The 25997-nt window shown below is 36.4% G+C and overlaps 1 protein-coding gene and 2 non-coding genes across 7 annotated transcripts in view; 2 read left to right on the top strand and 1 right to left on the bottom strand.

The window, feature by feature from the left end:
- Window positions 1-549: 549 nt before the first annotated feature.
- LOC149087354 (natural resistance-associated macrophage protein 2-like) overlaps window positions 550-25997 on the bottom strand; it is a 38490-nt gene continuing 13042 nt past the window's right edge. For all 5 annotated transcript variants that reach the window (XM_089231425.1, XM_089231422.1, XM_089231423.1 and 2 more), the window contains 11 exons: window positions 25430-25779; window positions 19333-19471; window positions 19022-19177; window positions 16230-16388; window positions 13401-13442; window positions 12004-12042; window positions 11532-11651; window positions 8792-9015; window positions 6544-6703; window positions 3892-3942; window positions 550-1718 (listed from right to left, as the gene is read on the bottom strand). In XM_089231425.1, the coding sequence (XP_089087551.1) occupies window positions 1599-1718; window positions 3892-3942; window positions 6544-6703; window positions 8792-9015; window positions 11532-11651; window positions 12004-12042; window positions 13401-13442; window positions 16230-16388; window positions 19022-19177; window positions 19333-19471; window positions 25430-25728 (1509 nt within the window). In that variant the 5' untranslated portion in view covers window positions 25729-25779 and the 3' untranslated portion in view covers window positions 550-1598. The remainder of the gene's footprint in view (window positions 1719-3891; window positions 3943-6543; window positions 6704-8791; window positions 9016-11531; window positions 11652-12003; window positions 12043-13400; window positions 13443-16229; window positions 16389-19021; window positions 19178-19332; window positions 19472-25429; window positions 25780-25997) is intronic.
- On the top strand, window positions 14504-14575 carry TRNAS-GGA (transfer RNA serine (anticodon GGA)). The gene has a single exon. It is a non-coding gene; the product is annotated as a tRNA-Ser (tRNA).
- Window positions 24573-24646, top strand: TRNAT-GGU (transfer RNA threonine (anticodon GGU)). Its single transcript has one exon. It is a non-coding gene; the product is annotated as a tRNA-Thr (tRNA).

Below are 25997 nucleotides of genomic sequence, written 5' to 3'. Positions count from 1 at the left end.
AACGTGTTTGTCATTTGCCTTCATCATTGGTTTTTTCTTTTCTAATGCTTGTTATGTAAATCTATAAGTAAAAAGATTTCATATGCCCTTCCTTCTGCGTATAAACAAATCCTACTTTTCTAGCAACATTATAGAAATTTTACACATCGTGATTGGTCGAAGTTAGTGATGAACCATTATGTCACTTGTAGTGAAGGACTTGGTGAAATTCAAATTTGACAAAGGTCATTGTTTTATTTTATTAATTTCAAAAAGGCCCTTTTAAGGGCCAAATTAATTTTTTCAATGGAGTTGCCATCATCTTTTGTGAATAAGATTGTGGAAGGAAATGATAATGGACTCCTAATTCAAAGTAATACAGTATAAAAAGTATTGACGAGCTTTTGGCAAAATTCAGTTCTGCCAAAAGCTCTGCTCCTCATGACATCTTGCTATCTTTCTTGCTCGTAGTAGCCAATCAGCTCCATGCTATTACCTCTTGTGTTGCTAAGAGTGTAGGAACTGTAATTGCGCCTTCCTTCTATTTCGTAAAATGTATTTTAAACTCTATCAAACCAAATATATATATATATTTATTTATTTATCATACATAGCACCATAAAAACAAAGTGAGATGCATCCAACATTCCTCTTCAACTAAAACACAATTTGATAACTTTTGAAGAGATAGTTATATCATCCAAAAATCTTAAATTTACAAAAAGGTACATATATGTTACTGCCAAAGCCCGAAGTCGGCCAATTCGCAATGAGGCCAGTCCCTTCCCGAATTAGCCAATTTTGTTAAATATTGAAACAGCCAATGTTCGAATTTCTGACATTGGCTAGCCAGTTCGCAAAGTGGCCAGTGATTCCTGACAAAAGCAAAAGACATGATTTGGGATCATCGTAAAGTTGGCATATTTTTTCGTGGTAATTATGTCTACGGTAGTTATGGCAACCCATCAAACCGCTGTTATGATGCAGTAATTTTTTTCTCCAAAATTTTGCAGAAAAACTATATGTGTGTATATAGTTATTTTTAGAAAGTTCTTCTCTCGTCACATGGATCGAATCCAATACAGCTACTATGTGTATAGACATGCATCACACGTTGACGATTAAAAAAATGTATTTGGCTCCTACCTGGCCGTTTAACATCAGCACATCAAGCTTTGGCCAAGGATCTCCAGCCACTTTGTGAAATGGCTGGCCAAAGTCCAAATTATTTGTTCATTTCGGACTCTGGCCAATTCACGAAGTGGCAGCACTTCTCGAGTTTAGGCAGTAACATATACATAAGAAATGTGTTATCTCTGCAACTAGATTCTAACTTACTCTAAAAGAAATCAACAATCTAATAATATGACAGGACATCTCTATCAAATGGTGATATGAAAAAATGCTTAAAACTTGACAAAAAAATATCTCGTTAATACACATGTATGTATACGATAAACATGTTAATGTATATCACAGTCAAAAAATAATTGATCCATGTTATTGTTATAAAAAAAACATGCAAATCCAAACTGGAATCACAGATGAAAAATGGACGTATCAGAGTTTCTTTGCCTTCTATAACCCCGCTGCTACTTTATAATCATCGATATTAGTTTTCATTCAACCGAATCATACGATTTTTGAGTGGAATATTTTATTCCATCTGATATCATCATCCCACTGTCGTCTGGTCTAGACTGCAAAGCATATGGCTCTTCCAAATATTTCCCGATGTACTAAAAAAAAATAATACATATCAATTAAATGTAGATAAACAAACATTTTTATAGTTTGCATGATATATTTATTTTGTAATAAGTAAACATTATTTCAAGTGCAGTTGAACCCCGATTTAATTTCATCGTTTATTTTGCAGCATTCTGATGCTATAATGAGTTTAGACTTAATATTGAATCATGGTTTAACTTATATAATACCTATACATGGGAGATTAGTTCATTGAAAATTTCTAGCATTATAATATGTGTGTTTTATATACATATACATTTGGAGCCACTTATAAGGAGATAAAGAAAACAGCAAAAATATTTGTTGTATCTGTACTGACTTGATAAGCTATACAAAATTCAAAGAAAATAGAAAAACTTCGTTACACGTGAAAATTGGTAACATCCATGTTCGTTATATATATAAGCACGAGTCCGACTTTATAAATTTTTTCTTTTCCTCTATGATATAAAAGAAATTGTATTATAAGTGTCAGCTGTTGATATTAAACCCATTAGCCATTTCCCTAGCTAGCAATCCCACATAGAAAAATTTGGTCACCAATACCAATTTCACAATCGCCATAGTGACCTGATGGCTGGGATTTGTCAAGCCTTGCTGTGCATGAATAAATGAACGCCAGAACTTTGCCACTGCACTTTTCCCGTTGCCGAGATCTCTTCCAGCCCAGCTTCATGGCAGAGTCTAGAACTCTTTACTTTGAGTCAAAAAAGGAAGAAAAATAACAAGTGTACACAATTTTTACAAAATATTTCCCCCGGACAATTGGCTACTGTCACGATTAACAAATTTTGTGGTGATTACAGATGAAATGGAGTTGGAGAAAAGTTCTGGTGTTTCGTTAAGAAGGATGAGAATGTACATATATTGGAATGAAGATACATTTTAGAAGCTATTGGGGAGGGGGATGCCATTTCATCTGTTATCTCACACTTGCCGTATTATACAGGGTGTCCCATCAAGACCGCCCAAACTCTGCACAGCCAGATTCTTTGCTTGGAATACATAAAAAATGCCCAAAGAACTGCACCCGTACGACCCATAGTTTGAGAAAAATGTGAAAGAAAAGTATGACGCCCAGTGCCAGAAAAAAAATGCTATTGGAAACATAATACATGTACAGCGAGTGCACGCATGCCTCAATATACATGGTGGACATTTTGAACATCTTCCTATGTAAACATATGCAAATACAGATGTTCCCCATGTGTTTCCAATAAAGTTTTTTTTACTACACCGGATAACATCGTACTTTTCTCCTGCATTTTTTTCTAAAATTATGAGTCGTACAAGTACAGTTCTTTCAGCATTTTTTATGTAATCCAAGCGAGAAATCTGGCTGTGCAGAGTTTGGGTGGTTTTGATGGGACACTCTTTATATATAAGATACAATAAACAAATAACACGAAAATCCCATTGTATGATATAAAATATCCATCGAATCAAGCCATCTCGCTTAACACCTTGTTGGTGAGCAAATGGTTTTGATAACTTGTAGACTAGCAGCCAGCACTGGTTTTATTGGTTTGAGTTCACTCGCTTCAGTGTATATGATGAAAATAAACAAAAATACTGTGTGGAAAAATATAACTTATTTTCATGTTTGGTTCTATCTTTTGCTAATACTCATTGAGAGCTACTGTTTAAAGTTTTTTTCCGCTTACATTTTTCCATGATTTTTTGAGACGTGTTATGAATGAGATCCACTATATGTGATCCTCAGCAGTACAAAAATAATTCTGAGGAACTTCTGAGTTAGAGAGTCATGGAGATGAGCTGAAGACTATGAACGCTTTAAATTCAGCTCGATACTTATTCTTTGGAGATGTGGTCTTTGGGTGAAGTCATTTTGTACTGGATAGGGGAGAATAGAATTCAGAAAAATCCACAATAAAAAGCAATTACTTTTGAAAAAAATACCATCTCTAAATTTTTTTCGGTCCCATCAGTTTCAAGATCGAGAGATTTGACTGTAAGTAATTATGCCAAATATTAATTGATGATTTTGTAATGAACTTTAAATCCTCGCAATAAAAAAAAGATGTGAAAACTTTATTTTCAAGATTACCCTGCCATTTAATTTCTTCCCGGTAAATATGAAATATTGCATGCATTTATAGCCTTGAAGAAAGAAAGAGCGAACTATACTTCAATACTTACAGGAGTATTGACTAGTGATTCCACACCTAAAACAACCAACAAGTGCAGAGTCTGAAACATGAAATAAACTTTTAAGTGGTAATATAAATCAAAAAATGTGAATTTACTTGAAGAAAACTTTAAAAAAGCATTGACAAATTGATTGCAGACATTGATTAGCTGCTAATCGTGGAAAACAAAAATATGGTAGATTTTAATGCAGATACAAATTCTGCACTAAAACCTTGCAGAGATAAATATACAAGAGAATCTTTCACTAACGAAAGTTCTTAACTTGGCGGGAGTGATCACATCAAGCTGCAAAATATTAGAGGCTGTAAAACTGAATTTTATTGCATTGATTACACATATTTTATGGTAACTACTTTGAAAAGCCAGAACTTGAAATTTGATTAATGAAAAATATATTGCTTTATCAACCGACACATATATGATTGTGAATTTGCGACCCCAGGGGTGGGAACTCTGCACCATCCAATAGTGTGTTTCCGTATTTTTCTGCACCAAATAGCCAAAATATCGAATTTCGCCTCAGTATGCCCAGAATTTCAGAAAGGACAGCAAAACATTTTTGCTCCTGCTTGCTGCAAAATGATTCTTTCCAAGAAAAGCATGTTTTATTCCTCTGGACTTTTCAGCACCATTCCCTCCCATCTTTTGTAGTAGTGTTATCTCGTGACCTTGAAAAAATAGGTCTCTGTTGGAAAGTAGTTTGACTACACTTTAATGTACAGTGTTGAAAAAAAACTTGTGGGTTAACCATGTGTGCTTTTCACGCTTTGCAAGCACTAGAGATATTTTTTACATTTGAACAAAAATTTTCAGTCAAAAAGTATTTAATTTTTATTTGCCTTTTGCAACTTTACCTCAAGACAGGTTTTTTTTTTCTTTTAAAGTGCCGATATCTATCAGATAAACCGATAACCAATCTGGTTTCGTTGAAAGAGTCACCAGAAGTCCAGCAAAGTTTGCGAAATCAGAGAAGGTAGCAGTTTTTTTAATCAATTTTAGAATTTTCCTGGCAAGTACCTGCGGTTATCTTTGTTCCCGAAAATTGAATTGGGATAACTGTGGCCACTTATTTAAACTATCAGGCGTTTCATCAGGCTTTCCATCGTGAAACCCAGATAATATTCGTGATTGTTCCGCTGAAGATTTTTTGCAATGGTCTTTCATTTTCATCTTTAAAGCATAAATGTGAGTTTTTTCGTTTAAAAACAAAAAGTTGCCACTTTAAGCAGCCGGTTTTATAGTCAATTGTCATTGTGACAAATCCTAATGCTTTGTGAAAAAATTTTTCTTTCCGGGATTAAAAGAGCAAGTCCGTCGAATTACTAATGCTAATTTAGCAACTTGGCCAAATATTGAATGTTAAATTGTCAATGTTGCTAAATAACGAGTGTTAAATCACGAATGCTGCCAAATAACATATTAAACCTCCAATTTTGCCAAATAATGAGTCAAAATGCAAATTTTGCCAAATAACGAGTGATGAATTGCCAAACATCATGTTGATTCTTCCAAAAGTCTCTCCCATTTTGCAATAATTTTTCCGGAGTATAAAAACATATAGAAAAATTTTAGCCTATTCAAACAGTTGCTGTTCCAGACAGCAAATAGTGGCGAGTAAGCAAAAAGTATCATCTTAAATACACTGGTGTGAAAAATTTCGACAGCCGCTCTTTCAAACAAGGAGTCAAAAGCCTGAAACACCAAAAACAAAAGCTGATGAAAAGATGTTTGATAACAAAAGACAGTGCTGTTGTTTTATTTTGAAAAGGGGTGGGCTAACGAAAATATTCTTGTAAGTTAATTTCGCTGCTCCAGTTTATAAATAACTGCTCCGAATCCTATATTTTGCTGGTACAAAACTGCTACAAACCACATATTTTGATGCTCCCAAATGAACTTCATCACTTCCCGCCCCTGCGACCCCCGAATTCTTGAATGGGGGGCCTTGATTTTAGGCAGGACCACACACACCAAGATTTTTAGCTGGATCTCTATATTCATTAAAGAAAATCTATAGTTTTACTTCTTGGAAAAATGTAAGACCGATACCTAAGACCCTTTCTTAGATCCCTACCAGCCTTTCTCATGAAGCGGCCATGGTCCTAAAAGCGCCACGAGCCCTAGGTAAAAAGAGAGACTCTGGGTCAGTCATCCCTGACAGAATATCTTATCTCAAGTATCAGACATTTCGTTTTGCATAGGTCCTGTTAACATGAGGTTTTTTAACAACCTGCACTATCCTGTGTGCCTATGCACTAAGAGGACCCTGCTTCCTCGAACCTCCTTGGGAAGGGTTTTTTTGATGGATCTGAATACCAAGACTTTTAGTGGACCCTCTAAATTGAATTTTGAGGGATATATAGAGAAAAAATCAGTTGATCTCTGGGCCTAACCCAGTGAGAGGGGATTTACATCGAAGAGGACCACAAAACTGTTCTTGCACCAGGCCAATCAGTGACTAATTCCAGCTCTGATCAGAAGAAATACGAATTTATGTCAGCTGCAAACAAATATCTAATTAGCATGTTGGTTTGGTCAAATGGGGACAAAATTTTGACATAAATAATTAAGTAGCAGAATAGTTTATAGGGAAAAAAGTGCGGTAAAAAAAATCAATTGAGTATTGAATGCACATCTTACCAAATATCCTAAGAAACAGACATAGAACAATATGTATATTGCCAAGCCAAGATATACAGCCCAGTAATTTGGCAATTTCGACTGTGCATATGTAATAACGAAGTACAAGTTTATGCCGATGACAAGTGCTGCTAACAGTGAAGCTAAAACTTTATTCACCCTAGAAGAAAAAAAAAAGTAATATAAAAAAAATTATAATATGAAAAAATACAGGAGACTCGCTAATCCGGCATATATCAGACCAGAGTGTGCCAGATTACTAGAAGTTAATGGGGAAAAGTTCATTTAAATCAAGGGTGCTCAACCTTTGGAAGAGTGTGGCTTGATTGGTTTGCAAACATATCGCAGGCCACTTAAATGACCTGTAAGCGTTCAAACCTAAATCTTTGCAATGCAACTTGCATAACCGCACATATGCAAAGTGGCAATAAAGAAGTAAAGGAGGCATCAACTTTACAGTAGAAGTTGGGGAAAACAAAATAAGAACTTGACATTTTACTTGTTAAACAACATAAAAATGATTAGCTGGTGATAATAACTAGAGGGAAATAGAAGACATATTTCTCTGTTATTAACTGTGATTCGAAATGAATGTACCGTTTTTTCTTAGGAGCTCAGTTCTCAGTATCGCAAGTTTTATACCTTAACACTACTATTAATAAATCATTCATGTACCTCATAAAACATTCCTCTGGGAAATTTTCAACACATTGGCACATGTTGTGAGTGTATGCATGGTCCAAATGTATTTATGTCATCAGTGTTATGCTTGTTTTGTGTTATACTAGTACTTCCATCTATCTTCCATATTCTGAAGAGAAAATGGCAGATGCCTAGACTTCCATGAGATTTAAGTGTGTTGTTTAAAGTCTGCCTGGTCTCTGTTATCTCGGAACTGGATGTTGTCTTTCAGAAAGTAATGGGAAAATATGTTATTTCCAGCATTCTGTTTTCATTGCTATTATGAACAAGGTTCATCCACATTCTCTACGGGAAACAACTTGGACCACCAAATAATGTTTAGTCAAGATATCATTAAAATCAAGTTTGACTGTATTTAATGGCTCGCTGGTGCACTATGTTACGAAATGCCCTCACACATCAGAATATAATTTTGGGAAAATGAGCAGCTGTAACAAAACAACCTGGAAGATTAGAATCCTAAGCAGTCACTTCAACACCATTCAGCTAAAGTACATAACCACCTTTCATGAACAGAACCTACATTTCCTCCATGATAAGAGACCAAGGGAAGAAATGTTAAGTAAGAAGACAAATAGCAAAATCCTGACTATTCACCGCAACACCCATGAAAAAGTATAGGCAGAGTGAGCCCTGAGTATTCACCTCAAAAAACCACATCAAAATCCATATTATTGTCTCGAGGAACTGAAGATAGAACCCACTGGTGACATATTTCACGGCAGGAGGACTTTGTCAGCTTGTATTTGAAAATAGGCCCAAGTAAACTGATGCCTCCAGAGTGTGTCCTACTGAGAGGTGAAACAACTGAACTCAACTTTAATATCTCTGATAACAGAGCAGACGATCCGGATTGTTATAAAAATTTCAAATTGTTATCCTATACTGATTGAACGATTTTATTTCTCAAGTGCTGAATGGACATCTCTGTGTGTGGCTTAATTTATCAATTCATTAATTATGATGCCTGTTTTATATTTTTAACTGTTGATGTTACAAATTTTTGCAGACGGCTATAGTGGTTATAATGTGAAAGCAATACATAAATTGCACACCTTTCTTGGGGTGCACTCACAAAAAAACAGCACATTCTACATGAGACATGTGGAATCAGGGCTATATAGTAGCAGGTGTAGCTACAGCAATGGCTGGTTGAATTTAAAGTGCATATTTCCTGATATATATATATTTGATATGAACATTTGATTGTTTCCTGATATTTCATTTCGATTAAGTTTTTCACTTTTAGAAACATTTAATCAGGTCTCTTCTATATTTTCAGAAGAACCAGAAAAATCTCTGGGAAGGATGTTTTAAAAGCTTATTTAACACACACGACTTAATAATTCCGATACAAGAATTAACTGAACAGTGTTTAAAAAAAAACTGGAAAAGAGATCACGGATAGGAAATCCTCGAATACCAAGGGCCACGACCTTGGTTTATCTTTTTTTTTCTTCCATCTATCATTTTTTCAATTTTATTGAATTCATACAGAGTCTGCTTTTTCTATTTCATATAATCAGTAAAACAAACAAATACTTACACTCCATTTCTGAAATCCCCCATAACATGTTTCGATGAAGTGAATATCAATGTTGGAAGTAAGGCAAAGGGAAGCTGCAAAGACATCAGAACATTCAATAGATCATTCATTTTAGTTAGGTCATTAATGTCTTGGTACACTGACACAAAGAGAGTAGGGCAAATTGCAATGAGTCGAGTAACGAGTACTCTCAACCATCGTGACCATTTCAAGTTCAAAAATCCCTGTAATAGAGAAAATATTACTTTCATTAATTGAGATGTATCTACAAACCATAATAATTGATATGAATACTACTTAACTGCACATACATTCAAATTTATTTCACCTACACGTTACATAAGTACAAGAACCATTAATAGTTACATGGATATATACATACATTGATGTTGATGGATAAGGAAGAAAAAGATCATAGTAATCAATTTCTTCTTAAACATGGGCAGACTATTTACGAGTGTCAAGGATTGTGGTAGACTATTTCAAGTTCTGGGTCCAAGAGAATTTACATTATTGTAGAAAATATTTGTTCCATCGTGCGCTGGTATCAGATGGGTATGCGACATCTAGTACTATAATGATAAGACAGAGTCTTGGGGTTATAATAGGATCACTTGTGCGGTCATGGAATTTAATTGCGGTGAACATGAGAATGGAAATAAAATTGTATAGAAGTGAAACTGGTAGTATATTATATTTGGGAAAAAGATTGGTCAATTGAGATGGTTTAGTTATGCATTATATGTAAAAATCTCCTCTGAATGACACAACGTTTACTTATATTGCTTTAAGTGGTCCTGCCCCAGACCAGGTGACAGTAAGAGAGAAATGGGAGAATCATAGTATTGTAAAGTAGAAACTTGATTTTAAAATGGGTAGGAAAAATAAATACAAATACAATACAAATACAAAGCCACAACAGGCAAATTGCCCAACGAGGTGGCTGCATCAAAGATCCCCGAGCCCCTACCTACTACTGCTACACCACACCCTCCCCCCCCCCGCGGAACCCCCCAACGAATCGATACATGCGGGAATGTGCGTGTACGTGTAGTGCAACCTGACGTAAAGTTTTGTTTTTTCTGTGTAATGCTTGTTATGTGTAGTGCTGTCATCTGCCCCCAGTTTTACTAACTATGAGTGAAGTGTTATGGTTGAATGATTTACCGTTGTAGGACTGTTGCTCTCTGTGGCGAGACTTTTTAACAGGGAGATCGGCTCGCATTTGCGCCTTGAAGTTGGGAACCACAGAAAACCAACTTCAGCCGACCACCACTGTGGGGTTCGAACCCGGATCCTCGCATCACGAGTCCGGCACTGTAACCACTCGACCACCACAGCGGCTGACTAAAATTTCAAGGAAATTTTAGTAATTATTCTGATTTTCTGGCTGACAGATTTTCTCAGCCCATTTGAGGTGAGGTGTGAAATGCACTACAAAGAAATTTAAAAGATGAACTATACTCTCAAATGCAGATATTATTAATTTTGAGAGGTAGAAGATCTGTAGGAATTTCCTTTTTAATTTGGCGAAAGAGTAGATATTTTGTTGTGTTGCTGTTTTAGGGTTAGCATGTTGCCGTAGAACCAGTTGGGAATTGTTTTTGCAGTCATTCACTATAGTAATAAGTAGAGCCCGGATTATATGCACATATGCATTTGCATATTTTGGCCTTTTCTAGCATTAATGCATATAAATGTATAAAATCAAAGAATTTTCAGTATAAGTGCATATTTTGGAAGGTTTATTTAAGTTCATTCAATTTTTTAAAATAATTTTTCTAATAAATATTGTTCATAATATTTTCATAACATCGGGTTTTTTTTCCGCAGATGAAATTTAGTGAATTAATACATATTTATGAAGTATTTTACGAATATTAACTTCTATTGTAAAGCTATTTCTAGAGATGTCAGTGTTAATGTTTTTTAGAAATAGTGTCGAAATTCTTTTCTTACTAGAACTTTCATTATTGAGCAGCTACTGCAAACTAAAAATTGAAAAAAGTCATTTGCATATGTAATATAATATGCAAAATATTATAGAGATATTTTTTGTAAATGAAACACATGCACTAAAAATTAGAAAAAATTTTAAAAACACATCTGCTTTTTTTTGCATGGTTTTTGGCAGGTTTAAAATCGGTTTAATACTTGTTTGAATCTTTAACAGAAAGTACTACATTCACATGTGAAGGAGAGATAACGACATCAGCATATAGGTGCAACAAAAGAGAAAGACCCCCCCCCCCCAGTGAATAATTGGCCTCTCTGTGGATCCTAAAGAAAAGTCTCTCAGATTGACTTTCTTTCATAACGAACACAACTCTGGTCTATAGCCATGGGCAATTTAGTACCTAATGAGTTGCGCCGGAAGTGTACGTGCATCTAGTGTTGTGTCCGATTTTGCAGCGCTGCCATCTATATTTCAGAACTGAAGTGCAATGATTGAATAAGAGTATAATTGTAGGCCAGTTGCTCAATGTGGTCAGACTTTTTAACAGGGAGATTGGTTCGTATTCGCACCTCGAAGTTGGGAACCACAGAAAACCAACTTCAACTGACCACCACTGTGGTGCCAGTGGGGTTCAGAATCGGGACCAGACAATGGGAGTCCGGCACTATAACCCCTTGACCACTACAGGTGCAATAGTCTCGGATTGACTATAAACAGTAGATCTCAATATGACAAAAAATAATTAAATGATTAATCAAAAATATGATGTAAATGGTGGCTTACTTCCATCACAAACTGTCCAGAATAAGTACCTGTCATCGTGGAACTCTGTCCAGCTGCAAGGATTCCTATAGCCCAAATATACATGGCAGCTGAACCAAACATGCAACCTAAAACAATGCCCTGAGAGAGAAAAATAAGCCCTACATGAATATACATACAATATCACAAAAAAAAAAGAAAAAAAAAAAAGTAAAAACAGTCAATGCTCATTATAATGATCTCCATCATTTTGTCAAAAACAGACATTATATCTAACAGTCATCTCATTATATTGGAAGGAAAGCATATAGGATAGTCATTATATGAAAACCTTTGGGATTTATCCAACAGGTTGCTGTAATAGAATGATCGCTCTATAACATGGAGTCGTTTTAAAGTACATAGACTAACAAACTAATTTTTCTGTGAGAAATATTTAAACATCACCAAAGACTTGTCTAGATAAAAAAAAAAGACATTCATGTTCACTCACCCCCTTGAAAATATTTACATCGACAGGATCGTCGGTATCCTAGAAAGGAACCAGGCATGATAAGTTTTGATTGTAGTCAACTTACACGAAATAAAACATTTCAATTTTGCTTTTAAGTTTATTTTATAACTAAGTTCAGAATTACCTAATTTTAGATTAAATATGAGCTATTTCAGAAGAAACCCCCCCCCCCCATAAAATATGTGGAATTTTGCATCCAGATCACAATATAGCAAACAACAAATAAATTAATGCCCTCAATGGCAGGGTCTGTTTCTCACATGGGTAAATGGGACATGTGCCCAGGTCTTACAAATTTTCTGGGACCCCATTTAGATGCCAAAATTGGCACTTTCTTTTAATATTTAAATTTTTTACAAAAACGTTAACAAATATTGTTTTTGGCTGTCATGGAGGTGGGGAGCACGTGCCCTTCCATGCTCCCCTCTATCCCTGCCTCAAAGAATGTTTTATATAAAGAACTCCATAAAAGTTTGGTTTTTGCCTATGACCCAAACATGTAAGGAACAGGCCCTGCTTGATGGCAATAACTGACTAGACATTGATGGACCGGACACTCCCAGATTCACATCTAAGTGGAGATATCAAAGTAACCGAGTAGACATGTGAACAAAATTTCAGTTAATAATGAATAAAACAAAGAGATAGAAAACAAATTCAGCAAAAGTAAATGTCTGTAATCAAGAGTAGATCAAAAGCGCATATCACAAGAACAAATCAGAACTGAGAATTGACGGTACTGAAACTAACATAAACCTTTTAACAAATAACATCTCATTTGCATATTTATATGGAATAAAACACACTATTACATAACTTTGACACATAGAAATTGGAAACACACAGAATGTAAACACTGGAGACATGGCCAGGGTCTACAACACCAGGCCTATTGCACTTTGAAATTTTCACGATGTTTATTAACCTTGCAGTTAATAAACATCAATTGCAAGAAACAATTGCATTTTCATGTGTAATTATATTTGCAAAAAAATTTAGAATTTAATTTTATATTGCACAACTTTATCACAATTTCACTGAGTTAGATGATGAACCCCCACAGAGTTCCCACGATGATCCGCGGTACTTCCCATCATAATATCGGCAACTGGCGGGCCCCTCATGTTACACCGTTACATAGACATGTTTTACTATATCAAGATTTCCCTGTTGTTTTCTTTTTTTGAATAACCACTCACAAGAGATTCTATATTCATACATGCATGCAAGGAGAAAAAAAAATGTAAAAATACATCAAAACATTTACATTTTTCATCGGTTATTGGAAAGTTAATTCATAATTACATTTCCAAACGCCATATATACAATAATTTTAATATAAAAACTTCAACATTTAGTGAACTGAAATTACTTACTGGAAAGTCTGTCGCATTGGTATAATTAGAACACCTCTCATGCTATAAGAGAAAATAATTTTGCCACAATATTATATTTGTGATACCACAAGAAATAAAAACACTCAGAAAATATCAGAAAATTAGCTAAATCTCAAAATAGGCTTTAGTAAAGTCACTGTAAATTTTAATGAATTTTAAGCACTTTATGAAAATTGTTAAAGGCATGTCAGTTGGAATGATGTGTTTTCTGAATGGTACAAAGCAGAGAAAAAGTTTTTGATAGTGAATCAAAATGTAAACTCATTGCAGTTCTTGAGGGAAGAGATTTCTAGGATTCTTTACAAATCAGACCAGGGTTTAAGCTAGATAAAAAATTCCTTTAGCAAAAAAAATCGAAAATGGGAAGAGCTTTAGCAAAAGATACTACAATGCTAATGATTGTTGGTTGGATATCTACTCATTTTGTACCTCCTGTATGCATTTTTACAAAAGTGGCTACTACTTCTTTCGCATTCTAAGATTTTCTTTCACATTTTGCGAAAAATGTGACCATAGCTTAAACCCTGAATCAGATAAGACTCATGGGCAAATTTTTAATGTGGATGAATGTGATTAAAAAAAACTGCCAAACAGTGGGAGGGGGGGGGGGTGATAGATGAACATAAAACTTATTACCAACCCTGTCTTATCTCAAATCATTTGAGTTATAGTGAATTATGGGGGAAAAAGTGTCAAGTCTGAAAAACCCAAATTTGTGAAGCTTCTGACTTACATACAAACTACACACATACTTGGAAAGAGCAGAAAAAGTCCTATAAGGAGGACACCAGTTTCATTGAAATATGTGGATTTTATACAAGGATGACATCACTCTCCGCTACTATACGAAGGTTTTTTAACAACTGGCTGTTGCGAAGATGTATTTTGGAAAGAGAAAATTCAACTGCCCCTGCAGGGAATCGAATCCACGTCCTTTCACTTTCCGGGTGAACACCCTAAACCACTAGACTACAGAGGCACCAAATCTCTCAATCTTTCCTTGGAGCTCGTGTACACTGAAAGGGACCGTACATGGACGGCCAGACCAGACTCAGGCCAAGCTCACAACTGAGAGATTCTGTGCCTCTGTAGTCTAGTGGTAGGGCGTTCACCCGGAAAGTGAAAGGATGTGGGTTCGATTCCCCGCAGGGGCAGTTGAATTTTCTCTCTTTCCAAAATATATCTTCGCAACAGCCAGTTGTTAAAAAACCTTCATATGTGGATTTAATGGTGAGCTTTTAAATCAAATTTACCTTTCAGCGCTTGTAGCTCACTACTAAATAGAGATATTTCAATGAAATTGGTGCTACTTTATAGGATTTTTTCTGCTCTTTGTGTGCAGCTCTTTCTGAAACTTCCAAATTCTGGGTTTTTCAGACATGACACTTTTTTTTCCATAATCAATTATCCATCATACCTCTAAAACAGTTCTAGATAGGAAAGGGTTTGTAGAGTGTTTCCATGCTCAACTTGAGCTCGTCTATCACTCCCTTTCATTTGGCAAAACATCATGTTCACCCTGCACATTATACATATTCCATGGTTTATTTATCAAGTTCTTGCCAAACAGAACAGCATTGGTGAAAACCTGAGACCCGGAAGGCATTATGACACGGAAGCCAGAAGTTTTAAGTCATTTCCGAATGACTGAAAAAATTGTATTAAAAAACTTTCTGATTAGTGGCAAAAATGTTGATGAAGCCATGGAGGTGAGCAGTGCTATGATAATTTAGAATTTTAATTGTTCAGTTGGGTGATTAATGATAAACTATGCAAAATCATCAGAATCAACAGCTGTGAGACCAAAAACCAGTTTCATGACTAGATTTCTGTTCATCCCTTAATATTAGAATGAAATGATTTAAAAGACGTTTTAATGCAGAAAAAGCAGTAATTTTCCACAGGGGCTGTTCAAGTATTAAGTCATCATCGATGGGGGGGGGGGGAGTTTCCGATTTGCTGACTTTTGATGACAAGGGGGGAGGGGGGGTTCGGATAATGCTTACGTCTTCAACCACCCTTTATGAAAATATGAGTTAGGATTCAGAGGGGCAGAGCTGATGACGAAATTTTGCTGACAAGGAAGGGGGGGGGAAGGGGGCAAAAATGGCTAAAAATTTGCTTACGTAATACGTGAACGGCCCCACAGCTTTATAACCTGACAGAACAAAAATTATAAATTTGCTTATTAGGAGAAATATTCAACAATATTCATTGTGATTATGAACTGTGATTATAACAGACTTTTACTCTATTGTCTCTTTTCTCTCTCTCTCTAAAGGTATTATGTGAGTGGGGAGAGAGGGAATACTATTTTTTCTTTCACTCCCAGGGGTTAAAGATTTTTTTTTTTGGGTCAGTGGTTTAAACTGCATGTTGACATACGATTAAGAAAATGTCATTTGCTCTAGGTTTCATTGGAGAGAATTGTTTATTTTGACACGTACTATCAACCTAGAGACATACGCAGGATCAAACTGGAGGGAGGGGGGGGGGCACAAAAATTGTATTCCTGAGAAAATTTGAGTTAACCCCCACCAAAAATCATTCAAATTGACAGAAATTGGTTAATAAGCACATATAAAGGGTATTTTCTTTTGATATTTCAATTTTTCACAGAAATATTAATTTTTTTTCTAATTATTGGTCAGCTTATAGGGGGCACAGGCTTCCCTGAGCATCCCCTGCATATGCCTCTATCACCTCTTTCATTTTAGCTAGAGTAATGGGCACTGTGTATATCCAGATAAAATCAAACTTAGAATAACACAAAAAAAAAAAAAAAAAAATACAGAATAATTAACTTACTATATCATGACTTGTCTTTTTAAACAGTCCTTCCGCAAACACAGCGACAACAAAGATATTTATCACAAGAGACACAAGTAATGCTATTGCAGACTCGATGAAGAAATACTTGTTAGCTTCTTTGACCTCTTTTTTCGATGTTCGATCTACTTGTCTGGACTGCAAAATCAGACAGACACAGGTTGTTTGTTTTTTAATATCAATCTCTTTTCACTAACAAGAAATAATTTACATCAAGCAATTGAGCAATTTAATTGAGGTAATTTAAAAATATATAAAAAAGTAGTGATGGCTATAAAACTTAGGCAAAGCTTATTTTTGAAATGTTACAATCATATTTCAATTAGACAGATCTGTTTGAAACAATGTATAGTGGTGGTGAATGTGCACAAATGCAGTAGTCAAAACCCGCTAGAACAAACTTCAAGGAACCAGAGAAATGGCTTTGTTGTAACAAAATTTCATGATAAAGCAATTCCAGATTCTTATATTGTTCCTATGTAAACATATTATCTGGGGGATTATGAAAGTTTGTTAAAACAGGATTTTTGCAATAACTGTATTATAACAGAATTCAACTGTACTTAAGATAAATCCCATTGAACCACTTATACAGGACAATTCCATAATTCCCCTTGTAACATTTTACTGAAGAAAAATTGATCCTAGAGGTATACTTCCAATTAGAAAAAGTACCTGAATAATGTGTGGAACTCAGATAAAAGCTGTTTATGTTGCAAAGAGTTGTATAGTTACTAAAATAACTTTTTATACAGTCTCCATGTGCCCAAACCCCCCCCCCCCCCCACTTCGCCCAAAAAAAAAATCCATGATTTTAAATGCAATATTTGCTGAGCCATTCAAATTAAAAAATTGAAGAAAAGTTGGGGGGAAATCTAAAAGTTGTTTGGAGATCAATCAGGATAAACTAACGGACAACGTATCATTCCCTCATTTATGCTGTTCTTCCCCACCTTTTCTCAGATTTTTGAATTCTAATATCACAAATATTGCAATTGGAAAAGTGGGATTTTTTTGGAGAGGCAACAACTTTCTAATTGGGTGTTTGAGGGGATAGGGGTGTCTGTATAATTTTTTTTTTATTTCGGTAATTATACAACCCTTTGTAACATAAATGATATATTTGACTTCCATACGTTATTAGGATTAACATGTTCATTTTTTCTAATTGGAAGTATGCATCTAGGATCAACGGTTTGCTAATAAAATGCAGTAAAGGGAATTATGGAATTCTCTCAGTGTAAAAAAAACTGAAACATATTTTAGTTATGATCAATTTGAAAAAAAAAGTATTTTTGTGTTAGAATAAAGAAAACTAGACAATTATAAATTTCCCTTACATAAGTTTCAAATCCTTGAAACTAACAAGCAAAGATAGAGTATTTCAAATGCTTGACTTTTACTTTGGTGAATTTCAGATTTGGTTTTATCCAGATACCTGGTTTTAATTGAAAATATTTTTTTCAATATCAAATTCTGAGTCATTGATTAAATTTTTCATGCATAGCAATTGAAGATTTATAAAAACTAAAAAAAAAATTTAAGCTAAAATAAATTAAATTTTAAAGCTTTTAATGAGGCGAGATAGAAAATAACATTTGAGTTAAGGTAAAAATTTAAAACACAATGGGACTTTTATTACCATATACACTGCATTTATCTTCACGGTTTAGCTCCCAAAAGCAATTGCCATGATATTTCCTATGTGCTATCCAAAACCTGAAATTGGCCAGTTCACCAATTGGCAAATTTCGTTCTAAATTGACCCAGCCAATGTCCAAATTTTGTGCATTGGCTGTAACAGTAAAGTATGTGGAGAATACAAAGAACTTCCCAAAAAAATTCAAAGACTGATAAAAAAGATCAGGATTTCTCTGGTCACGTGCTTAGCGGATTCTCTTAGGTAACCGCTGGGCCAAAAACCATCTTCAGATTGTGGAAAAACATCAAAATCTATACAAAAATGGAATTTCTAATGTTTCTTCAAATGGCACATCTCATCTCCCATACACATCTCGAAAAACAAAAAGTATGGGTGTTTAGCACTAAAGAATTCTCAACTTGGAGCATCTATATAAGGGAGAACCAGGGCAGTAACTATGATTTTTGCTGTGTCCCCCCCCCACCCCCCACAACTTAAAAAATTTTGTAATGGTGTTCTTTGTTTCCACCTAAAACTGCCGCCCCCTTAAATTTTGCCACCCGGGGCAGTTGCACTCTCCCCCCCCCCCCATTCTGGCCCTGGGGGAGAATACATCGAAAATATTATGGCAATCACTTCTGGGAGCTAAAATGTAAAGAAGTATATATGAGAATAAAGATGGAAAAAGTGTAAATTTTTTCCATGTCGAAAATTAGCCTTACCACTAGAAAAGCTTTAATTTAAAAATTTATTTTAACTCTAAATGTTATTTTCTGTGAAATGTGCAGACATGCGACTTATATTCTAAAAGTTATATACAGTTTTTAAAGTTATTATCAATGTGAAAAGTTATTTATTTATGTCAACTACACAATTCCAGTTACCCAATCTGCCAATGGTAGACAACCAATTCACAAACATCGATTCCATTACTACAAAAGCAAAGTTTGAGGGGGAATAACCATCATTTTCATAATTATTCAGGCCAAGCAAAAAAAGAAATAACTTTTACCCAAGGACAAAGAAAAAGTTTTTTTTTGTTACATGGTGTAATAATTAGACCTATGCATTTTTATGAAATATTCACATCTGTATTTTCTTATTAAAATGCTTCTTCTCATCAACTAACTTTCACAAGTGCCGAATGGAGATATAAGTTATGAGGCATAATCACAGCACCAACAATACCAACAGCTTGGAGTACAACACTGCTATCACAACCTTCACACCAAGGAACAATCAGCCCTTCGAACAACTGGCCCTGGTTGGGTAGTACTGTGAAATACTGATAATGGGGGAGGAAAAAAAAAAAGAGTAAAACAAAAATGAAAATCTGAATCAAATAAACATCAATATTTATGACAATATGTGGTAAACTATTTATGAGAGGGAAAAGTGAAAAATATAAAATAGCTTTTACGAAACAAAATGAATACAAACCTCATATCCGAAACTTATGGCCATTACAGTGATTAGAAACGCAAAGAATGCTTCAAGCTTCCTCAAGCCATATTTATCAAGGAATAAGAATGTGAATGTGTCCGCAACTGTGATTAATACCCCAGCATAGAGGGGAATTCTGAAAATATATAAATATATCATTGGAGATATGGAATGAATTTTTTTAAAATGACCATTAACATATTATATTGTCTTGGCTTTCATGAAAAACATTCAATGAAATACATACAGCTTCTATGAAATTCCCTTCCTGGCATTTGCCCACATCTATGGCCAGCATTTTCAGAAGTTTAATAACACATTTCTTTGACAAGCAAGAGAAGTGTCATACATCTGATCATGTTGAGTTGTTACTTATATATGTTACGTTAATGTGATAAATTGGTTATTATGCATACTTACTAATCGTCTTAGTTAAGTTTGATAAATTTATCACTTTTACCAGTGAATATGCATAATACACAAGTGTCCTCTGTAAATTTGATAAATACTTGAAATTTATCACCTTTATTTGGGAAAATGCATAATACCTTGTGTAATTGGGTGAATTCACTAAATATGAAAAAATTCCAAATGAGCATATATGTGATGAATCAGGGGGTGCTGTAAAACCGGTTTTCTACCTACTCTTTTCGAAAAATCAAGTGACGTCACCCGATTCCTCACGCGACCGTCTCCTGTTGGAACACTGAGTAAAATTACTGTTTTTTGATATTTTTTTTTGCATAGTTCTAATTCACAAAACTCTATCATCTTTTCAGAATAGATGCCACAAATACCGCTGATTGTCAAAATGTATTTTTTTTTATTTTTTTGGAAGTTTTTTTATTTTTGACAGATTTTTTTTTCTGACCCATGTATGCAATGTTAAATCAATGGGAAGTATGCACGTTTGTAAAATCGAAAAGGGAAACGGAAAGGGAATTATCAGAATAGGGGAAAATATTTTCCCCATAAATGATGGCCTTTTGATGTTCAACGTTCAGTGGGAATATATTAATTGGAATAAATTTTCATATTTTTCATATAACTCGGCCTTCATTCAGAGCCGCAACTAGGGGAGAGCAGGCGGGTTTGGTCTGGGGAGGGGGCAAATTTCACCCTTTCACCTCTCCTTCAATCAACATTACAAGCAGGGCCGCAACTAGATGCTTGGTCACTCAGGGCAAGTGCGCATTTTAGCGCCCCCTTGTAATATTGAAGGAGAGGTTTGGGAAGAAAATCTGCCCCCCCCCTCTGGTCCAGCGCCCTGGGCCATGGCCCCCACATCCTGGAGTGGGGCCCTTTTATGATGGATTTATAGCGTGAAAAACAAAAATTAATGAAAATCGTCCCGGGGCCCCAGGGCTGGAGCCTTGCCAGCCCACCCCTTGTGGGGGCATGCCCTGGGCACGACACCCACCTGCCCCCCCCCTAGTTGCGACCCTGATTACAAGGGAGCGCCAGAATATGTACTTGAGGCTTGGCTGACCAAGCATCGATTGTGGCTCTGCCCACATTACTTGTTGAACATAGAACAGGGCCTGATTTCCGCATGGGGAAGTGGAGCATTTGCCCTGGGACAGGACCGCAAATAGATGCTTGGTCAGTCGGAGAAAGCAAGCAAGTATTTTGGCGTCCCTTTGTAATGTCGAAAGAAAGGTCAGAGGATAAAATTTAGCCCAGGATCCGGAGCACCAGACCCACCCGCTCCCCTCCCGTTTACGGCCCTGCCTACTAGCTCCAACATTTAAACAACATGCGTTCACTGATTAACAAAACGTCTTTGACACGGATACCCCCCCCCCTCCCTGTCTGATTTGGGCCCCGACATGGATGTTCAAACTCTTAAGTTTTCCGGGCCATATGACAATGAAAACAAGGATAACATTAATTTCTAAATGTTTAATTGATGCTCGAATAATTTCTGCATAGTTACTACTGCATCACTATCATTAGTGCATTATATAATATAATTCGATTTTGCATACGTGTTACCTAGACGTGTACTTTTTAGCTGCTGGCCACAAACTCCCTCTGATACAATTATCGTGTTGTAAGCACTAGGTACTTTCTTAACAACACTTTTTCACGAGCCGTATGGAATCTCTTGTCATCCCACCACTATGGGTGGGGGACTGGTAGTCCCATATATACGGGACTCTAGCCCTTATGCGGATGGGGCAGTGGTTGTTGCATTGTATATTTATTAATTATGAGGAGGGTGCTCAGCCCCTTTGTAAAATTTATTAGGGAGGGGGTCGAACTGCCTCAACCCCAGGTTCCAGTGCCTATGGCCGGGGGCAGGACCGGATTTAGTCATTCAGCGGCCCGGTGCAAGACAAGAACAGTTTTGCGGTCCTGGTGATAGGGGTTGGGCCCAGAGGTTAACTAATCTTTGCTCTATAAATCCACCGAAATTTCTTTTAGGGGCGTGGGAGGGTCTTCGAATTTGGATCCGTAAAAAATATTTCCGAGGAGGAGGCCCCCAGTAAGTAGGGCCGTTTTAGCGCATGGGCAGTGCAAGTGGTTACAAAGCTTCACGTTCACGAGAAATATGTAAAACAATATAATGTCTAACAGGGCTGCAACTGGGGGAGGGGGTGCAGGCGGGTCTGGTGCCCCGGGCGCTGTGCTAGAGGGGGGGGGGGGAATTTCACTCTTTAATCTCTCTTTCAACATTATTAGGGGGCGCTAAAATGCATGCTTGCCCTGGCTGACCAAGCATCTCGTTGCGACCCTGATGTCTGATACTGTGAAATAAGATTTTGAATCGGGATAACTGGCGCTTTAAATCTGATAGGGTATCCCTTGCACCGAGGGCTCATCACCGTGGCATGGCCAATTTATGGGAAAGGCAGACCGGGCTGTAGGGGCTTTAGTTATCGGTCTTATGTTTATAAATATATAAAAATATAAAATTTCTTGAATTTCAACCAAGAAAGCCAGATAAAAATCTTAGTCTGGGGGTCCTTTCAAAAATTAAGGCCCCCATCCAAGGATGTGGGGTGCTGCAGATTCACTACCATATGTGTGTGCCTTTTAATAAATAGACATATTTTTCATCAATGGATTCAATAAAATTTGAAGTTTTGCAGCTGCCTAATTTCAGTCATGGGGGACCGGAAGTTGTGCACGCTAGGTTTAACCAAACTTATTATAAAGCAGGGTTCTTCAAAAAATACACCAGAAGCGATATATGCGTATACATATATTGAGTATAAGTTCTTTGTCCCTCCCCCCAGAAAATATTGAAATGACGGGCCTCCCACCCCCATCAGAAAAAAAATGAAACCCAGCCCTTGAGAAAATATTGCGTATGCCTATGTGTAGTAATAAGACAATTTTCAATAAAAGTATCAGCAGAATATCAGAATATTTGCGGTACAAATAGCAATGACATCTCAAGATGATGTGGCTCACCATTCGGGAATCACAGCCCCCCGTCTCACTGTCTTCAATATAATCCCTAACATATCTCGCGGCACTGCCGTACTCAGCGAGAAGAGCAGAGTCGTCCTAAGAGCAATCTTGGGGTCCCCGGAAAAATTGATTTTTTAAGACCTTCCTACATAACTAGAAATGGTTACACAGTGCCGCAACTAGATGATTGGTCAGTCGGGACAAGCATGCATTTTAGTGCCTCCTTTTAATATTGAAGGAGAGTTAAAGGCATGGGAGGAGATGCGTGGGGGGCAATGCCCCCCCCCCCATCGTCAAAGGTAGGGTTGACTGATCTAATGTATATATGAATTTGCATCATCATCATCGTGCCCCCCCCAGCAATAATGACCTTGCCCCCCCAGACTTCCAAGTCATTCCTATGGTTAAAGGTTGAAATTTGCACCCCTTCTGGTTCAGCGTCCAGGGCACCAGACATGACTGCTTCCCCCTCCTTGCGGCCCCGTGATTGCTTACCAATTTGCATGCTGAATCTCGAACGATATCTCATTATCATGTGGGCCACCTCTGCGTGAGACCCCCAGGCCGTGTCCGGGTGGGCCCATGCGTTAAGACTACACTAGGAAAGAGCGCGATTACTTTTTTTAATGCAGTTAAAAAACGAACGAAAACCCCTTCCTCTTGTTATTGCCCCATACCCACGGTTCCGTGGCATCCTGTTTGGGAATCAATTCCACTACATTATAACTGTTTAAACAAGTTCAGGTGTGGGCGAGTTCAAAATAATGATAATAATAATAATAATAATAAAAAATAATAAATAATTAATAATAACTAATAATAATTAATAATAAATAATAATAACTGTTATTACCAAGAAATTTTTTTTAATTCAACCAAAACTTTAAAACCACACTTCAACCACTTTCAACCACACTTTTAAATGTATTTAATATTTTTCTTTCCCTGTATGTTTTTTTCTCCGTAAAGACACGTTCCTGATAATTTCCCTCTCATGGTTTCTAGAATTTCCCTCTCGTGGAAGAGAGAAGCTGCTTCCATTGACTTAACATTGCATACATGAGTTGGGAAAAAAATTCATTAAAAATCAAATAAATTTTTTAAAAATTAAAAAAAAATATCTTGACAATAAGCGGTTTTTGTGGCATCCGCTCAAAAAAAATGATGAAGTTCTGAGCGTAAAGACTATGCGAAAAAATTCATTAAAAACCAACAATTTTACATTATGCTCCCGTTTGAGTGGGTCATGTGAGGAATCGGGTGACGTCAAAACCAGTTTCATTCCGAAGCGCGCGCTTGCTAATACTTAACCTTATATATTCTAGAAATCTTGGTGATGAATATAGTTGGATGCTCATATAATAACAAATTTTATTATTGTACCCAATATACAATACATGTATGAATTATAAATTATAATTCATTCATTTTATAAATTATGATTTATAATGCATTGTATATCCGTATAATATAGTGCAATTTATTATATTTACAAACAATGTGATGCTTCAAGGAAACAGTTATTTTCCGGATATTAAGCTGAGGTGAGCTCGGAAAGAAACGTCATCACGTCTCCGCCGGGACTCGAACCCAGGCCCTCTTGCACACCGGGCAAGCATGCTACCATCTACACCACTGGAGACACATGAATCTGCCTTCCTGATTTCACGCACTGTGTCGTGAGGCGCTGAAGTTAAGAGAGGCTGTGCTGAACCGTCCCACCCGGGGGCCATTTCCTGAAGTTAAGAGAGGCTACTAATGCCTCTACTTCAGCGCCTCATGACACAGTGCGTGAAATCAGGAAGGCAGGTTCATGTGTCTCCAGTGGTGTAGATGGTAGCATGCTTGCCCGGTATGCAAGAGGGCCTGGGTTCGAGTCCCGGCGGAGACATGATGACTTTTCTTTCCGAGCTCACCTCAGCTTAATATCCGGAAAATAACTGTTTCCTTGATATCTCTGGCTGAGAAAAAAGCCATCTATATCTCTCTAAATGTGATGCTTGCTTATCATGCATAATTGGCAATGAAAGTGATAATTTTTTTAGTACTTATTAAATTTACGAACGACACTTGGGTACTATGCATAATCGCTAGTAAAAGTGATGGGAAATTTATCAAACCAAAATGGTCAGTGATTATACATAATTACCAGATTTATCACATTTACTGCAACATAGATGGCCACAGATGGCATAATAATGATTAATTGAAGTTGGTTTACTGTGGTTTTATAATTTTAAGGCACTAATGCAAGCTGATCTCTCATCAAAAACAAGTCTCTCCATAGATAGCAGTCATGCCTACAACACTTAAAAATTTGTGGGCAACACAACGAACAAAACTTATAACCTGCTGAATTGTCTATTTCTGAATTCAGAGAACAGATGGTAACACCACTTTAACACATAACAAGCATTCCAAACAAATAAACTTCATGTTATAGGTTCAAAGCAGATACATGCACATTCCAACATTTGTTAGAAATTCCATAGAGGAATATGGACGAGTTGCATGTGTGGTTTAGCTGTAGCCCAGAAGCTGCATATATATTTCACTCATGGTCATGTTTAGATAAATGCCAACAGGGAAGAGAGTTAGATTTGAATAGACAATTTTGAGCACACAACATGTCGCAGCAAAAAAAAAGATTAATGGCATCTCATGAATTTATTACCGTTGATGCGAGAGAAGATAGAAGGCAATAGCAGTACCAATGACTTCTTGCATGTCTGAACCAACAATCGCTATTTCAACCATAATCCACAGCAAGTATCGCGGTACAGGAGGAAACCTTCTTTGACATACTTCGGCAAGATGAAGGCCAGTGACAACTCCAAGTCTGGCAGAAAGTCTTTGCATCATTAGTCCCAAGAATGTAGCCCACATGAGAACCCACAGAAGCTTGAACGATGCTGCAGCCCCGGTTTGTAAATCTGACTCGATATTGCCTGGGTCCAGATATGCTATACTCATGAGGAATCCTGGTCCCGTGAAAGCCCATAGTTTTCTAAAACTGAAGATTCCCTTAAAAAGAATAATAAGAAACAATAAATTATTTTAAAATTCAAACAAACATATGCTCTCTCTATAAGATAAGATAATTTTAATTCAAGGTGACCCCAAAAGTAAAAGCTCAATAACTTGAAAAATATACACAGTTACACAACAGTTTTTATAGCAGTGCACAAAAAGACAGGGTATTTTTTAATAACACCAAATTTTCTAGCCAGAATAGTTACATT

The sequence above is a fragment of the Pholcus phalangioides genome, unplaced genomic scaffold (genome assembly GCF_987345545.1).
Source record: "Pholcus phalangioides strain wild (caught in Gottingen) unplaced genomic scaffold, Ppha-v1.0 ptg000004l_1, whole genome shotgun sequence".
Taxonomy (NCBI): Eukaryota; Metazoa; Arthropoda; class Arachnida; order Araneae; family Pholcidae; genus Pholcus; species Pholcus phalangioides.
The sequence above is the reverse complement of the archived record's forward strand: the minus strand, read 5'-3'. Positions and strand labels throughout refer to the sequence as shown.